The 17,073-nt window shown below is 62.6% G+C and overlaps 1 protein-coding gene across 1 annotated transcript; it reads right to left on the bottom strand.

Annotated features, from left to right (window-relative positions):
* Positions 1–833: 833 nt before the first annotated feature.
* On the bottom strand, positions 834–16,071 carry LRPAP1 (LDL receptor related protein associated protein 1). Its single transcript, XM_036921291.2, has 8 exons — positions 15,493–16,071; positions 11,094–11,238; positions 7,197–7,318; positions 5,571–5,691; positions 4,960–5,118; positions 3,744–3,826; positions 2,336–2,512; positions 834–1,254 (listed from the first exon to the last, which is right to left on the bottom strand). The coding sequence occupies exons 1-8, from the start codon at positions 15,715–15,717 to the stop codon at positions 1,192–1,194; spliced, it is 1,095 nt and encodes a 364-aa protein (XP_036777186.1). The 5' UTR covers positions 15,718–16,071; the 3' UTR covers positions 834–1,191.
* Between the last annotated feature and the right edge of the window lie 1,002 nt (positions 16,072–17,073).

Below are 17,073 nucleotides of genomic sequence, written 5' to 3'. Positions count from 1 at the left end.
TGCTGCTGAGGGACAAGCACCCCGCCCAGGAGGCCCAGCAATGGCCGAGAGCTGCCGTGCACCGCAAGGGTCATGCCAGCTGGCCCACTCGGTGGCAGAACCGACACCGAGGGCCAGAGGGCGGCTCCTGTGACAGGCTGAGCCCCGCCCCTTGCCAGGGGCCCAGTGACCCAGGGGGAGCAGGGCGGTGCCGTACCGCCCGCTGCGAGGCCATCCGCTCCTTTGGCCTTGGTTTTTCTACCACATGGCTAACAGGGCATGTGTGTGTGGTGGATCCCAACATCCTGGCTGAGATCCAGCCGTGGCCAGCACGGGAAGGCAGCCCGTCAAGCCTCTTCCGGGTCCAGACTTGGGAGTCACGTCAGATGCCCCCTGGGACTGTCTGCTTGGAGCCTGAGAACGAACCCCCCAGCCCCCGCCCCCCACTCCCCAGGGACAGTCAGTCAGTGACAGTGAGGCACCTCTGCTGGACACCCAGCCCTGTGGCCTTGCTGGGCTCTTCCTGACCCAGATCCACCGGGGGGGGGGGTCGGACAGGGCTGGAGCAGGGCCCCCTCAGCTGTACAGAGGGGGCCTGAGGTCACAGTGCTGTGCCTCTTCCCCCACAAGTTCGATTCCAGAACACTCTTGGGTGTCGAGGCAGGGGGAGCCTGCCGTGGGAGGGTGCGGAGCTGCAAAGCTGCGGGCCCCTCCTTCACCTCATGCAACAGAGAACAGGGTGTGGGTGCGGGAGAGGAAGAGGGCACCTCAAGCTGGCAGAGGAGCCAGAGCGCGGACTGCAAAGACCCAGGTGGCAAGATGACGCAGACGCGGCGAGACGACCAACCAGCCGAGCGACTTAAATGCCAGTGTATTGTGAGGGACTCTGTGCACGCGGCACCTCCAGTGGCAGATCTGTGAGGTTCCAACATGGACTGACACCCAGCACCGAGGACCACCACTCACTGGCAGCTGGAAATCAGCCGTGCCCCTGGGGCTGCCACCAGCCCTGCTTGACGGAAGGGGCCATGCCCATCGGGGCAGCTGGGGTGTGGCTGCGCAGACCCCGTGCGGGGCGCACGGCAGCACGTGAACCGGTCCTTCCCCGCCAAGGGCCGCGTGGCACGTCCCCACCGCGCACGCACGCTGGCTGTGTTCGGGAGACCCTGACCCTGGCGCTCCCTTCCTCCCACTGGCCGGCTCCCGGGGCTCTCAGAGCTCATTGTGGCGAGCTCTCGAGATGCGGCTGGACAGGTCCTGTAAATGCTTCTTGACCTGAAGAGAACACACAGCAGAGACCAGTTACAGGGTCTGCCCAAGATCAGGAGGTACACACTTAAAAATGGTAACTTCTGAGCTCCCTACTTATCTGCCCATCCAGAAACTGCCATAAATAAATAACAGCTCTTTATTAACTAAAAAATGATCACCAAAGAATATTAAAATAGCTAGAAGCAGACCACACTGAGAAACAAGTTTCTGTATAAAGGGTGCTTCACGTTTTAATGCCTGGCTGGGCACCCGCCCCACACCTGCCCCAACCAGAGCCCCGTGGGGCGGCATCGGCTAGTCCCACCTCAGCTGGTCCACAGCATGAGGCAGTGGCCTGGTGACCGTGCCAGTTCATGGCCCGTCCAGGGTAGACAGTCACCCCGGAGGGTTTGGAAAGCAGACCTGATGGACGAATTGCTCCGCAGTGAGTGTCCGTCTTGGACTCAGCTGCCCTACGTGCCTGTGTATCACCTGGGGTCCGGATGCCACCCCAAATGGAGCCGACACCCTGTCCAGGTCAGACAGGGTAACCCTGTGGAGCCACCTGCTGCTGCCTGTCTGGGTCCCTGTCTCCTGTGGGACACAGCGTGTCTCCTGTGGGACACAGCGTGGTCTCCAAGTGCACCAAGCCGAGTTCTCAGGAAACTGCTGCCTAGTGCGTGCACCCAGGAGAGTCCGAGGTGACTTCAGGCGGCTTGTATGGGAGTGAGGGTGCTCAGGACCAGTGACTGGCTGCACGTTTTTAGGGACAGGATCCAGCTGTGCAGCGGAGGGGGGCCCTGGCTGCAGCCCCGTCCACGCCCACGCTCACTCCCCTGCACCAGGTCAGCTGGTTGAGAGTCCAGGTGGCCACAGAGGTGCCCCACCCTCCACAGGCCCAGAGGCAGATGCGGTGGGAGGAACTAGGAAGCCCCTGCCCTGCCCCAGCCTGTCCTGGCACCACTGCACACAGCCCCGCCCCCTGCAGGGCCGCAGCCCGATGCCACCACCAGACTCTGCGGGGGGAAGGCCGGCACTCTGGTGCCGACACGCCTACGGAACAGCGGGCAGGACGGGGGCAGCCCCCAGGCAGCCACGTGCGCACCTTGTAGCCGAGCTCCTTGGTCTTCTCCTCCAGCAAAGCGTATTTCTCTTTGTTGCGGCTGACGTGCTCAGCGTCACCTAAGCTCTCCACATGTTTCAGTTTTTGATGAGAAATTTCCAGCTGCTTCTGGTAGTGGTTATGCTTTTCAATTTTGGATTCAAAGTGCTTCAGCTCCTCCTAAAACAAGGTTTAAACTGAATTTCCCCCCAACATGCCCTTCCTGCCACAATAGGGTCCCCTAAGGAGGGGGCCACACGCGTGGTGCAGGGACCAGACCCTCTGGGGGCCCCACCCTGAAGCTGCGCACGCCAGGCCCCCGCGCCATGCAGCCTGCACAGCTGCCCTGGAAATACGGCCGGCAGCACCCCCAGGGCCCACCAGGTCTGACGGCCTTTGTGGGCCCTCGTCGCCCCCCAACAGCCTCCCCGACCCGACCCCTCAGGGACCGACACTTGCCGGGCACCCGGCTTCGTCCACAGCTCCTGGCCTCCCTGCCCACCCAGGGTGCCGATTCCACCACAGTCCTGGTCTGGGCGGAGCTTCCGGGCCTCAGAGTGGGGGACTTGGGGTGGAGTGGGGTTACATGTGTCTCTCTGAACTGGTGTAAGCCCTGCAAGGGTGGGCCTAGCACTCAGCTGACCTCCCAACACGACGCCAAGCGCCTCCCCGTGACGACCGCTCCTCGGAGGCCTCTCTCCCTAGGCAGGCTCCCCTTCGGGCAATGGCAGCTCGATGCCACCGGCCCGCATCCCCCCGGCCCACCGGCTCGTGTCCTCCCCAACCCCGACCCACCGGCCTGTATCACCCCGACCCCGACCCCAACCCACCGGCCCGCATCCCCCCAACCCTGACCCCCGACTCACCAGCCCATGTCCTCCCCGACCCCGATCCACTGGCCTACATCACCCCGAACCCGACCCCAACCCACCGGCCTGTGTCCTCCCCAACCCTGACCCCCGACCCACCGGCCCGCATCCCCCCAACCCTGACCCCCGACTCACCAGCCCATGTCCTCCCCAACCCTGACCCACCGGCCCACATTCCCCGACCCTGACCTGACCCACTGGCCTGTGTCCTCCCCTGACCCCAACCCACCAGTATGCAGCAGCTTTATCACAACAGGACCCACTGAGGTGGTTCCCAGGTGACCCAAAGCCCATCCCTCCAGGCCCGCTGCCAGGCCCCCACGCAGGCTCCTTCTCTCCTCCTCCAAGTACCTCTCTGCCCACGGCTTCTGCACAACCCTAAGTCCTCAGGCTGGCACACCCATGGCTGCGCCGGCTTCACCTGACAGAGACGTGCATGTGGCGGTTCCACACAGGCCTCCAGCCAGCGCAGAGGGATACAGAGGGCAAGGAGCAGGAGGGTCCTTCCCCACGCTGCCCAGCGCGGAGGTCTGCCTCCTTACCCGGAAGGACTCCAGTTCCTTCTCAGTGAAGTTGGCTGACCTGGCCAGGTCCCACAGATCAATCACTCGCGGTTCCTCAAACTCTGGCAGAAGAGCAGAAGCAGTCTCAGGGGTCTGTGTGGTGGCCCCCGTGATGCCTGGGGGCTGTGCCCAGGCTCACCCAGGGGACGTGTGTGGTGTGTGCATGTGTGTGCTGTGTCCTCTGGAAGCGAAGAGCATTATTTTCATAAGCATTCGTCCACGGCTTGCAGGGCCCATTCTGGGCACACAGCTTGAGTGGTGCCCTCACCTGCCCCTGGGTCAGAGCCAAGCCGTGGCTCCTGTGTGCACAACCACTTGCCCACACGTGCAGAGGGACCTGCCACAGGTACAGAGCCTCTCGTGCTCCTCTGCCCTCGGGGCTGCAGGGGCGTGGGTGGAGCGGCCAAGGGCTCCTTGGGGCATCCGGAGGATGGTACCGGTCCTCCCAGTTCAGGGCTGAGGCTCAGGCCACTCCTGCCCCAGCTCTGAAGCAGAGCAGAGCGAATGGGAAGGACCCCTGGACCTCAGCCAGCATTCATGAGTGGAGTGGAGAGACAAGCTCACGGGGCACACTGCCAGCAGCTGCACCCCGTCCCTCAGTGGACCCCTTCCTGCCTGGGGCCCTCGGGGGCTTTGGGGCGGCTGCTGGAAGGAGTCGGCAGACCGACAGGAGAGCACGAGGACCCAGCCTGCCTCAGGGGAGAGAGGGGGCTGGGGGCACCTGGCACAGCAGCCCCGCCACCCCGCTGGGCTTTGGCCCCCCTTCCCACATGGGCCCACGGGGAGGTCCTTTCACCCCTCCACAGCCAGCCAAGCGAGCCCAGGTAGGGTGGAGTCCTGCCCAAGGGCACACAGGGGGCGGAGGCGGGCCAGGGACTGCCTCCTGCCCCTCTGCCTCCCCGGGTGTGGAACAGGCCGCCACCCAGCTGTGTGGTATGTGAGGCGGAGAACGCGGGTGGGCTCTGGAGGCCAGGGGCAGTGGCTGCGTGGCAGGTCTCCTGAAAACCCGCCCGGGCTCCGGCAGCCGGTCCTGCAGAGGCAGTGTGAGCGAGGGGCTCTGGTATGAGCCACCAAGCGGCAGGGGTCCTGACTGAAGGCCGCAGGAAGACCGACACACGTGAAGGGGGGGAGACGGAAAACAGCCGTGTGGCTCCCGGACTGGAGAGAGGCAAGGGCCGGGGAGGGTCTCGCTCACCAGCAGCGGAGCCGTAGCCCTGGTGGCTGACCTTCCTCAGGCGGTCGAAGCCCTGGTTGATGCCCCGGAGCCTGTCCTTCAGCTCCGCGTGCCTGCTGTGCAGCACATCCCCCTTGATGTGGCTCACATCCGAGGGACTGATGACGTTTTCCTGAATTTCTGTGGGAGAGGAGACAGAACGCCTGCAGGGGGCCTGCCAAGGGCAGCTGTGGCCGAGCCACCCTGAGCCGCCACCCACAGCCCCTGGGCCGCGAGAGCTGGTGGGCCTCTGCCTCCTCCCACAGAGCTGTCCTCGCCACCTCCGGGCATGCGTGAGCGCACAGGCCGACCCCAGTGCCCTGCACCACCCTCCCTGCGGGCAGCCTGACTTCCCGAGGAGGGCAACCACGCATCTGCAGTGTAGGCAGAGCCCAACACAGAGGCGCCACCACACCACACCAAAGGCAGCGCCTGTGCGTCTTCCTGGGCAGGCGAGGCTGCGATGGGCCAGGCGGGCCGCGTCCTCCAGGCTTCATCCGACCGGATGTGCCACGGGGAGCCCCCGGAGCACCAGGCCTGCTCAGCACGCGGTGGAGCCCACGGCGTGCGGGGAGGGTGCGGGGCGGCGGCACCTTCGGTCCTGCTCGCGGTCTCCAGCAGGATGTTGTACTCGAGGACCTTCTCCCGGTGGTGCTGGAACTCCCGCCACAGCTTGTCCAGCTCCTCGCCAGAGAACTTCCCGGAGGTCTTCGCCTATGCAGAGTGGCCTCAGTGAGCACCGGGCCTGGTCACCGTCCAGCCTGGGGGGCCCCTCCCCTGGCCCGTTCACCTCACAGCAAGGTGCCCCCCGAGTGAAGTGCTGGCCATTCTCATCCTGACACCTTCAACTGGGGCCTCCAGCTGAGCCCCGACAGTGGCTTCGATGGCCCAAGGCATCACCCTCAAAGAGGCGCTCAGCGGTCCCCCTGCCGCTGCACAGCTGGAAAAGGAGTCGGCCGCACCCCCCTAGCTCCTCTGTGTCAGAGATTGTGGGTGATTTATGTAACTGACCATTTGGGCCGCTAGTTTTTCTTGTCCAGTGCTTTAAATTCCCACTCTTATGTTTTAAACTCACCAATAAAGAGTGAGCCCCTGACACCCTAGGCCTCCACTCCCGACCCCAGGAGAGCAGACCCCCAGGCCCTCATGTGCACCCACACCCTCTCCCACCACCACCTCCAGACCTCGCCATGTGGCCCCAGGCGTGGCGGGAAATTTCCAGCACCTGTAAGTGATAAACCTTGTCTCTTTTACGTTTCCTGATGTCACTGTTGAGGGCATCTTACAATCCTAGCAAGAACCACAGGGGCCGGTCCAGCCACAGCACTGGTTATGTGCAGGCTGAGACCTCAACTGAACGGCTGTGTGGCAGAAAATAAAAACTGTTGCCAACTCTGAGTGTCTCTGAGGCCTGATGGGCGGACAGCCACAAGGTAGCCGGGTGTGGGGAGCAGCATGGCCCCATAGATGTAGGTGCGGGAGTGGCCAAGGTCCCCTTCCAGAAGGGACCCCAGGTCAGTGGCATCATCACCCCACCCGGCCCCCGGGGCCATGTGGTGACATGCAGACAGGGCAGGTCCCCTGGCCACAGCAGAGCCTCCCTCCAGCTCAGCCCTTGTGACCAAGGACACAGGCGGCTGTGAGTTCCAATTCTCGGCCCTGCTCAATGTGGTCTGGACAGAACGTCCTGGACAGGAGCCAGGAGAAAGGAATGCAGTGGGCGCTCATCCCAGGCTGGCTGGCGCCGGCCCCCACCCGAGGTTCGCACATCCACAGGAAGGGGCTGGGGGCGGCCCAGCGCACCCCACCCGACAAACTTGCTGCTGCCAGCCCAGTCCCAACACCGGCCGCAGGTGAAGGCACCTGTCTGAATCTCAGAAACCGTGTGCCGATCAAACCCAGAACTGAACCCCGAGTATGAACTCCACCTGTGTCACGCTGCAAGCTCGTGTCACCACATCTTGTCAAGCACATTCCTGACATTTGCAGCTTGAGGGCTACGTGCAGAGCACGATTCCTTCACTGGGCGGGCAGTGGGCATTCCACATCGGGAAGCAGGGGATGCTCACGGGGAAGGGAGAGACAGCCGCAGCAGAACGGCGCGAGCTCTGGAGAAGCCACGGCCCTGTGAGACCCTACATGGGAGCCCTAGCAGGTGTCCCCCCTAACTCCTGAAGGGAGTGTAACTTCTGCAGTTCATGGAAAGCGATGAGGGGTACCTTGTGCCACAGCTTCTCCAGCCGGGGGTCCCCCAGGCTGTCGTCCTGGGCACCACCGTTGAGGGAGTTGCTTGTGGCCTGGGTGTCCTTTCTCCCGTCCAGCCCGTACTTGGCCAGGATGACTAGGAGAGAAACGGGAGGCATGACAAGCCTGGTTCTCGTCCAAGGGTGGGCGGAGCGGCCCACCGCAGCGCCTCGAGGGGGCAGGCCCACTCCTCGCTTCCCATCCCTCCTCCTGCCCGCCCTGGGTTTCTGGTGACCACGCAGGCTGGCGGGAACATGGACACAAACGAGTCTGGGCTCCTGCTCCCACCACTGTGCCACTTTGGGCTTCCTGCCGTGCACCCTTCCACCTGGATTCCTGCATCAAACTGGGCCGCACCGGTGCGTGGGCACGATGCCCAGGACTGGAGTCACTACCACTGGGGCTGTTTCTATGGACACTTGCACAGACTTACAAAACCAAAATGTACTGCCTTAGTTTCTGCCGTGGGGCAAACTCCGGTGAGTGTGGGGGTGAAGGCAGCTCAGTGGGTGGACGGATGGGATAGTGGCTGGGGATAGCTTTTCCATGACCCAAATATCATTTTTATCTGGGGGAAGAATTTTCTAGAGGAGAAACTTTAGCATCAGCAGCTTTCAAAAACACGTCAACAGTGAAAAGTCGGCCTCAGGATGCTATGGCCCGGTCACCACGGGGATGGTGGCTGGCATCGCTTCTCAGTAATGCCAGGACATGGCGCCCACCACAGGCCTCTTCACAGAGCTGCCGGGTCACCGCAGCCAGCCTCTCCGCAGCCATCACCACAACATGGGTGATGCCCAGGAGGGCTGGGAAGGGGCTCTCCAGGATGGGCCTTAATTCTGACTTCCAGCTGTTTGAGGAGCCCTCTGCTGGGTCTCCCCCAGAACTCGGGGCCCACCCTGGATGGCCTGGCCTCCCAGCACCTCCTTCCCTGCTCCGCTGTCTCCTCAGTTGGAGGGGGGCTCGCCCCACCCCCCGGCTCTGAAGGGACGGGGCCCCCTCCAGGGCCTCACGCAGCCTCTCCCAAACTCCAACCATCTTCTCTGAAAACTGCATGGGGCTTCCTTTTCCTGTCCCCCAACCCCCGGGTCATCACACAAGCCAGAGGTGACGCTGGCCCGGCCACTGAGGTGGACACATCCCGCCCCGGACGCAGCCCATCCGCCTGTGAAGTGGGAGCTGGAAGCAGGCCCTGCCACGGCACTGTCCCCGAGGTGGAGTCCAAGCCGCTTCCCCGACAGCCACACTGTGCAGGTGGCCGAGGCTCCCTCAGGCCTCCAAGCCCTGGGCGGCCTGCCCGGGGCCCCCGCAGCTGCCCTGCCCATGCCGGCCCTGCCTCAGCTCTTGGAGGCTGCCCCTCCCGGCCTCGCTCTGCGCCACCTGGGCTTCGGGACTCCATGTCCGGAAGGGAGGGCCACTGGTGGGCTGCAGCATGAGCTGTGGGGACTGTGCATCCCCCTGGGCCAGCCTGTGAGAGCTTGTGATGCCCCCAGCGTCATCACCAGCCCCGAGAAAGAACAGAGAATCCCTCTGTACTGCCCCGTGCAGCGGGGGAGCCTGTGGCCGACCTGTACCCCACCGCGCGATTCACCCCTTAAAGCTCGAGAGGAAAAGGCTGTCCGGGCGCTTCCAGGCACGTCAGCTGGCACCAGTGCTGCCAAGACCCATGTGGAGCCTGGGTCCTGGCCGGCCCCCACGTCTGGGCCACTGCCTCACCAGCAGCAAGGGCCTGGGTTGCACCCCCAGGCTCTCCATGTGTGATGTTCTGGGAATGACCCCAGTGGCTCAGAGCAGGCCACTGCCCCTGGGGAGGTGAGGCAATGGGGACGGCAGGCCCGTGTCATCAGGCTCTCGGAGACCAGCCACACCAGGCCTTCTGAGCCGGAGCCCAAGGCCCAGCAAAGCTGCATCAGACCCCATCAAAAGCCAAGTCACACAAGGCTGGGACTGCACTTGGTACCCCGCACTGCAGAAGCTTCTGGATTCCAGAGTGCCGGGTTCTGCATAAACTGCAGTCACAAACACTGGTGTGAGAAAAGGCCCCAAGGAGCACCAAGCCAGCCCCTCTGCTCACAGTAGGGAGTGCATCCCGTGGGGATGCTGCGGTGGGTGTGCAAGGGCAGCCATCCTGGGGGCACTCAGCCCTAGGGGTCTGCTCCTCAAGGCGCTGGGGCACGGCTGGGGGGCCGCTTGTTTGGCGTGCCTGGCAGACCTGGTTACACGTGGGTCCTCCGTGTCGTGTCCCAAGTGCTGGTCTAGACGCTGCACTCCGTGGCTGCCTGCTGTGGCACCAGCTCTGGGAATGGTGGTGGTGGGACGGATGACAGAGGGCTATGGGGGCCCACAGGCCACGTCCAGAGGATGGCCAGCCAGTCAGTGAACACAGGTCACTGCTTCAGCACCCTGTTCTTTTCAGACTGGCTGCATCTTCTGCCACATTACCCCGGCTCCCATGAAGAAGTGGGTGCCCCCCAGGCACAGGTGGCTCACCTGGGACAGCCCTGGGTGCTGTCTGGGCTCCTCGCAGTGGAGTCCAGGGTGTCAGGTCACGGGGAGGGAAACAGCCGCCGGTGCGCCTGTGCCCTTGTGCTCCTTCTGCCCTCGGCCTGGGCCGTGGTGCACTGGGGCGGCTCCTTCAGAGACAACGCCGTTCCGAGGGCCCTGGCTGCTCCAGTGGCTTCTCCCTGACGTGGCTCCAGGCTGGGCTCCCGTCCCAGGCCTCTGAGGCCCCCAGACATGCTTGCTGGGGGCAGTTATTTCAAGGCGCTTTATGTCTCCTTCTCCCTGACAGTCCCTGTTACCCACTGTGGCTTTTCAGATGCCCCTCCATATTCCAGGAGGTGGCCATATAAAATAGCACGTGTCCTCACCCAATGCAGACATACGACATGACCTAAACACACACCGGGTGTCCTGAGAAGACTGTGCATCAAGGACACCAGGTGGCTGGGGAAGTAACACTGGCTCCAAGCCGGAAAATCATGAGTTCAAATCTTGCCGCACCTCTCAGGGCTGTGAGAGCACAGACACATTGCCCTCTCTAAGCCCTGGCCCCCTGGCCGTAGGCAGGGACACCAAGAGTGCCTCCAAGTCTTGGGCATGTTACAGCACTGGTCAGGGAGGGACCCTAGATACTGTGTGTGTTGCTGTGTCTGAGAAAGCCAGCGACACAGGAGGTGGGCCACGGAGCCAACCGTACTCTGGCCTCAAATGCGCCGCCCCGCCCCGCCGTGCCCTGCCCTATGCAGGTGTGCCACATCCCACGCGGGGCCAGGCCGGGATGCAGCAGGTCTCCAGGTGTGGGAGCAACGCAGCTCGTTGCTTGTCGGCACATGGGAAACAGTGAGACCGGCGACTCAGAACCACCCACAACACGGCTGAGCCAGAGCGCCCGGGCAGCGGCTGGGAGTCCTGCCCCTACCGGCTCGCAGGGGGGTCTGAGCACCTCTCACCCTGTGAACCCGTGGGTGTGCCGGGCAGACGCGTTCTGCCTCTTCCTGAACCCCACAGTAACAAGCAGCTCACAGCGTTGCACCTCCACACAGTCCATGGTCAGAGGCCTGAAATGTGCTTCCCTGTAACGTCCAGACCCTGGGGACACCCTGCTTCCTCTCCCGGGTGCCTGCATGCACCCGACTGGCCCAACCTCCTTCCCAGGCCAAACGGCCCAGAGCCCAGGCGCCCCTGGCTGGCCCCCTCCAGTTTGCCAAGGGCCCCCATGAACAGCCCATGCTTGGGGCTCCTGTCCTCAGAGGTGAGCCACTAGGCAGGCCCCCGCACTCTTCCTGTCCATAAACCACGTCAAAATAAGCCAGGGCCACAGACGCTGGGAGACTGCTCCCCTTACATGCGAAGGAAAGAAAGAAAGGTACCGTTGAGGTTGCGTGTAAGCTTTGCCTCTTTCTCGCCATCTGCATCTAAGCCTTCGGCCTTCGATTTCTTCCAGTTGAGCTCATCCCTTTCTTGTATCTTCAGGTCAGCATGGAGCTCAGACAGCTTCACAGGAGGAAGACGCAGCTGTGGAATGAGAGCAGGTGTCTGGCCACCGGCTGCAGGGTGAGCCGGCAAGGAGCCTGGGAGGGAGGGGAGCCGGAGCCGGAGCCGGGGTCCCAGACAGCGAAACCCCGCACACGTTCCTTCAGGGCAAGGCAAGGGCCCCAGGCCCCGCAGTGTTCAGACCACTGGCCTCGCCTGGAGACGTCTACAGCCCGGCACAATCTGGAAGCCCCACGTCCCTAGGGATCCGCCTGCCCCTTCCTGTCCAGTGACGCCCCTGCGGCTGCATGGGGCCAGCTCCCGTAATGGGACGCCCCAGGGGCACTTGCGCAGCACCAGGGGTGGGAGGGTGCAGGGGCACGAATGTGGGGCTTGGTGGAGAGACCATTACCTTTCCCTTGTGTTATGTAACAGAAAAAAGTAAGCCGTAACTATCAGAGAGGATGGAAGACAGAAGTCGTGGAAAACTTTCAGGAAAAAAAAACCACACAAAAACCCAAAAACCCCACAAACAAGGCTCCTGGGGACCTGGGGAGAAGCCCTGCCCACCAGTGCTCTTCCCTAGAGGTCACTGGCCGGGAGCTGGCTGCCTGAGGGACCGGGCCCTCCCCGGCCATCGGCTGAGGGCACCTCCTAGTTTCAGGGCCGCCACGTCTCCTGCCTGAAGTGAAAGGTGAAGGTTCTAGTCAGTTCCATCAAACCTGCAGCTTTACACACCGGTGATGGTGCCTGACAGAGGCCTTGCTGCCGACACCAAGACAGGGGACCAGGGCTGGGACTGGACGCTCAGCAGCCTTCACGGTAGAACAGGAGGGAATGTGGCGACCACAGCTCAGCCTAGAAGGGCCTTCGGGGCTCAGCTCCCTGGCCCGCTGGTGAGGCGGGCAGCCCTAGGCTCCCTGGTACAGGTTGGATGCAGAGGAAAGGTTATGACTTTTGGGTTTTTAACAGCAGCGTGAAGCCTCACACTCTGGTACCCCTGCCCGGTTCCCACTCCCCATCCTTATGAAGAACCTTACCAACTAGTTACATGAAATGCTAAGTTACAACATGGCAGTTTCTGATACAAAGTGTTACCTGGAAAGAGTAAATTATTCTAAATGCCCCCCACCCTGAACAACAACAAAACCAAAAAACCCTACACACCACACACAACCACCTTGCTTTGGGATTCCTAGTTTCACGGCTAAGTCCTAAAGCCACACCAAAATGTCCTCGTGCCAGAACAATCGGTCAGAACGCCGCTCCAAGGTTCTCCTGCTCGCGGCTCCGACCTGCTCCTGGCGAGCTGTGCTGGACGAGCTGGGCCCTGCAGGGCAGCTCGGGTTCCTCCTTGTGGTTCTACCAGAACACCCACTGCAGGTTTTCCCGTGGCTGGGCCTGCCGGTCACCCGACTGCAGCTCAGGCGCCCCCCCTCAGGCCCCTGCCCAACCAAAGGAGGCCGGCCTTGCAGTGGCCCCGAGGGGACTCGGCACCATCCTGGCGTGCCGGAGGTCTTCTCTTTTACTGAACACTGCTGTGGGCTGGAGCAGCCTCCAGTGACATGGGACTGGGAACAGGGGCCACCGTACTTTTTAGGCTAAAAGGGGATTGTGATGACCCTTTCAGAGATGGCTGAGAATTTCTGCAAAGGTTCACCTGAGGGGAACGAGGGCAACGGCTGGGGCTTCTCCTCAGAGACCTGGGCAGACGCAGCTCTGTGGGGCTCTGTTTCTCCTGTGGGCCCCCCTAGGTCTCTGCACCCCTGCCCTTCCCTGAGCCCGAAACACTTCCATTCAGAGCCTCCCGCATGCCCACACCGGAGGCCCCGCTCCTCACACAGCTCCCAGGGCAGGCCTCCGGGCCCCACCCTTGCCTGGATGCCTTGGTCTGAGCTCCCAGGAGCCCACTAGGACCCTGGGAGGCAGGGACTGTAGTCTTGCCTGGCCCGTGTGCGCCCTCCCTGGGCAGAGGAACTGCACGATGGTGCTGAGCAGGTTAACTCCCAGGAGGGGCAAACTGGGCGCTGGGAGGGGGCGTGGGAGAGATGGGCAGGAAGGACGCCTGCAGGCCTACAACTTCCACTGCGCACCTAAGGACCCTGTGACAAGTCTTGGAATAACAAATTCGCTTCTATTTCTGGTTCTCCGCGGGTGGCAGCTCTGTCACCAGGCTCCTTCTGAGTGTCCTGCCATTTGCTTCACAGTGCCATCCAGGAGGGAGGCCTGTACCCTGTAGATGCTGGGCCCCCACACGTCTCTCTCCTCTGCCAGTTCAGGGCCTGTTGCAATGAAAGGGGAGGACAGCAAGGGTGCGGGCCAGGCTCTGCTGCTCTCTGCCGTTAGTCTGACAGTGCAGTGGCCCTGAGAGTCCCTCTGGATTGTATGGGGGAGAAGACCTGGGTATCCTGACTGCCAGGTAGTTCCCCTGCGGGGGGCCAGGTTTGAGGACCTGGGGAAACTGACACGCCAATGTCCAGGCAGGAGCCCCGTGAGCTGCAGACTGTGTGCCAAGTGTGTTACTGTCGTACCCCCTGGGGGGAGTCACAACCCCTCAGGTCTGAGGCCTCGGGGGGTGAAATTACACGCCACATCTCACAAATGAGGGCCCTTCTAGTCTGAGCCGTTGCCACCACAAAAACCTGTCCTGATCTAGTGCCGACCCTCTGCCAAAACGTAGAGGCCTACAAGAGCTATGCTGGAGATGCCCCACATGGCAGAAGTGCCCCAGAAACAGCAGCCCGAGCCAGTCCAAGAGAAGGCAAGAAACAGGTCACGTGCAAACACCTGGCACCCACTCTCTGGATTCTTCTGGTCCCTTTAACTTAAGTTAAATGTTAATGCCTCACATGAACAGAACTAGTTAATAGAAACCAAACACAAAACAGAATCTGTCCAATATTAAATGGTTAAGTAAATCATCAGGAATTGAGAGATAAGCACAGACACGAGGAGAAGCTGCCCATCGGACACAGTGACATCCATGGCGCAGACGGCGGTGGTGGTCTCATAGGCACACACTCTATTCCAAACCCCAAATACCCCTCAATAAAGAGATTAAAAAAAAAAAAAAAGCCACTGGAATCCAGTGTCCTCTGGAGGCTCTGCCCCTAGCCACCGCTCCGCACTCTGGCTGAGTGATGGTGAACAGGGCACAGTTCAAGGAGGCTGTGTGGCATGCAGCTGTCGACAGTGTCTCTGCTCCCAGACGGGGCCCCGAGAGCCCATGTCAGAAAGCGAGGCACCCTTGCCTTCTGAGTGTCTCACTGGAAGAGCACAGAAGGAGCTCAGGGAGAGAACACAGTCCTGCCCACCTCCAGCTGCTATGGGGACAGACACGTACCAGGTGTGCAGGTGATGCCTGGTTCCCGGCCTGCCCTTCCTAAGTCCTCCCCGGAGCAGAGGGATGTAGTGCTCAGGGCTCAGAGAACAGGGAAGGGAAACCCCCAACCCCAGCTCTGGCCCTCCCACCTCGGGGGACAAGCCACGCTTCAACACGTTTTAGTCACTGAGGTCAGGATGAGAACTCCGACAGGAACCTGGAGGTCAAAATGCCCAGGGCACTCTGCGGTGACTCCCGGGGGCCTGTTCGGGATGAGCCCCCCGCCCCCCCATACCACAAGAACAGACAGCAACCCTGAGGCCAACGCCAACCAGAAGATCCCTGCTTACGAGTGGGTGCCGTCCCCGGAGACCCGTAGGGAACCCCCCACAGCTCCACCCAATCCCCAAGGTCCCGAGGACAACCCCAGACCCCCTGCTCAGTAGCCATGCAACACCCCCAAGATGACCCACAGGCTGAGCGGAAGTAACCCTGGTTCCTGGGGTCCAGCCTACAGCTTTTCTAAGCCCTCCTAGTTCACCCAGGAACTGGGTCATTTCACAGAAAGTCAAGATTTAACACGCTGGGATGGGACCATGACACACAAGCAGTTCCCTGGCCGGGTTTCCGAGGCTGGAAATGGGTTTCAGTGTCTTCTCAGGGCCCCGCGGCCCCGACCGTGGCATCTGGGCACCAAGGCGGGAATCACACCCCCAACTACGGCCCCGAAGATCCCGGGGCCAGAGACCCGAGGCCAGGCCTGCGCGCCCCGGCCCCCCTTCCCCGGCCCCGGAGCCCCGGCCCCGCGCCCCCCGCACCGGAGCCCCGGCCCCCGCCCCCCGCACCGGAGCCCCGGCCCCCTTCCCCGGCCCCGGAGCCCCGGCCCCCGCCCCCCGCACCGGAGCCCGGCCCCCGCCCCCCGCACCGGAGCCCGGCCCCCGCCCCCCGCACCGGAGCCCCGCGCCCGCGCGCACCCGCCGGGCCTTCTCCCACAGCTGGCTGAGCTTCTCCATGCGGAACTCCCCGCCGGGCTGGCGCCCCGGGGGCGGCGCGGGCGCGTTCTTCTCCCGCGAGTACTTGCCGCCGTGGCCCGCGGCCGGCCAGGGCCCGAGCAGGAGCGGCAGCAGCAGCAGCGGCAGCCGCGCCGGGGCCGCCGCGGGGAGCCCGCCGGGGCCGCGCCCGGCCTTCCGCGACGCCATCTTCCCCCTCCGGCCGGCAGACGCGCCCGCCCCGCCGCCGCGCGGCCTCCTGGGAGCGGCGGTCCCCGCGCGCGGTGGCCCGGGCGGGGCTGCGGGGCACGTGGGCGTCTCCTGGGCGACCCCCACTGGGCCTCGGGACGCCGGGCGCCCAGCGGCGGCGCGCGGTCTTGGGGCTGCGTCGCCCGGGCTGCGCGGCTGCCGGGCCGGGGAGAGCGGCCCCGGGCCCTCGGCCCCTGACTGCGGAGAAGGGCACGTGTTGGGAGCTGGCCTGGCGGGTTCCCGTGACGTCTGCACTCGTAGCCCCTGGGCATTGCGGCTTCCGGGAGAGGGGAGGCCTCTGCTCGGCACCCAGGCGTGGGGTCTTTGCTGTCAGGACCTTGGAAGCATCTAGTCCACGCCATCACTCGGCAGAGGAAGAGCCGAGCCCCAGGGGTCCCGGGCCTTCCTGCTTCAGTCGTTGAAGCTTCTCCCCACGACGCAGGGAGCCCCCGGGTCTGAGCTGCATCGCCAACAGCCCAGTGCGCCTTTCCTGCGTTGGAGACATCTGTGTGCCTGCCTCATTCCCCTCTCCCTGCTACATTTTAGTAGATCGGCAGAATTCAGGGTGGCAGCGTTGGGGGTCAGTGAGTTGGGCGGTGCCCTGGAGGCAGAGTGGGAAACAGAGGAAAAGAGGGAGTCACGAGTCACTCAGGCTGCCTGTGTCCGGTGGGGGAGCGGCCCCGGAAGATGCTCTGAGGCTTGGAGAAGGGGCAGGGCAAGTGGGCCCGCGGGAACGACCTAAGAGGCCTCCGGGGGAGATGGGTGGGCCTGGGAGGGAGGCAGTCCCAAGTGGGGCGAGAGGAGGACAAGGGAGCAGGGCGAAGAAAACCAGGCATCTTGGGAGGGGCCAATATTTAGTTACTTTTAAACTGTACTCTTTGTTGTTACAGAAAAGGCTTAAGGGGCTGGAATCTAGTTGTGATTTGCTGTCCTTCCTGCCTGATGCCCAGTATCTTGAGAGCCACTCTTTCATATATATTGTCCAGTTATTGTGTTAGAAAACAAAATTCAACCAAGAACATTTGAAGATCTAATTGGTTTTGTTAAGTGATTCATGAATGGGCAGCATCCTCTCTCGCAAGCAGAGAGATTCTCCAAAGGGCAACAAAAAGGGAGAAGATTTTTAAAGGCATGACAACGAAGTCATAAACAGAAAAAAGCATTATTTCAGGTGAGGTCACCTTCATTTAGTGACCTAAAGGTCTTACTAGGCGATTACCTTATCTTCCTTTGGAGGGATGAAGAGGGCGTACATGACACATTATCTTATCAGTGATGCTGACCAGAGAATTCTTGACTGACTGCATTTCTGGGGGA

Source organism: Manis pentadactyla, chromosome 5 (assembly GCF_030020395.1).
Source record: "Manis pentadactyla isolate mManPen7 chromosome 5, mManPen7.hap1, whole genome shotgun sequence".
Taxonomy (NCBI): domain Eukaryota; kingdom Metazoa; phylum Chordata; class Mammalia; order Pholidota; family Manidae; genus Manis; species Manis pentadactyla.
Note: the sequence above shows the minus strand (reverse complement) of the source record. Positions and strands in the feature narration are given on the sequence as shown.

What these genes read in the sequence shown, in the direction of transcription:
- LRPAP1 (XM_036921291.2), bottom strand. Translation starts at nt 15,717, where the DNA reads ATGGCGTCGCGGAAGGCCGGGCGCGGCCCCGGCGGGCTCCCCGCGGCG. An exon ending in TGTGGGAGAAGGCCCGGCGG is followed by an intron (nt 11,239 to 15,492) that starts GTGCGCGCGGGC and finishes CTCATTCCACAG; the next exon opens with CTGCGTCTTCCTCCTGTGAA. An exon ending in TGGAGAAGCTGTGGCACAAG is followed by an intron (nt 5,692 to 7,196) that starts GTACCCCTCATC and finishes CACTCTGCATAG; the next exon opens with GCGAAGACCTCCGGGAAGTT.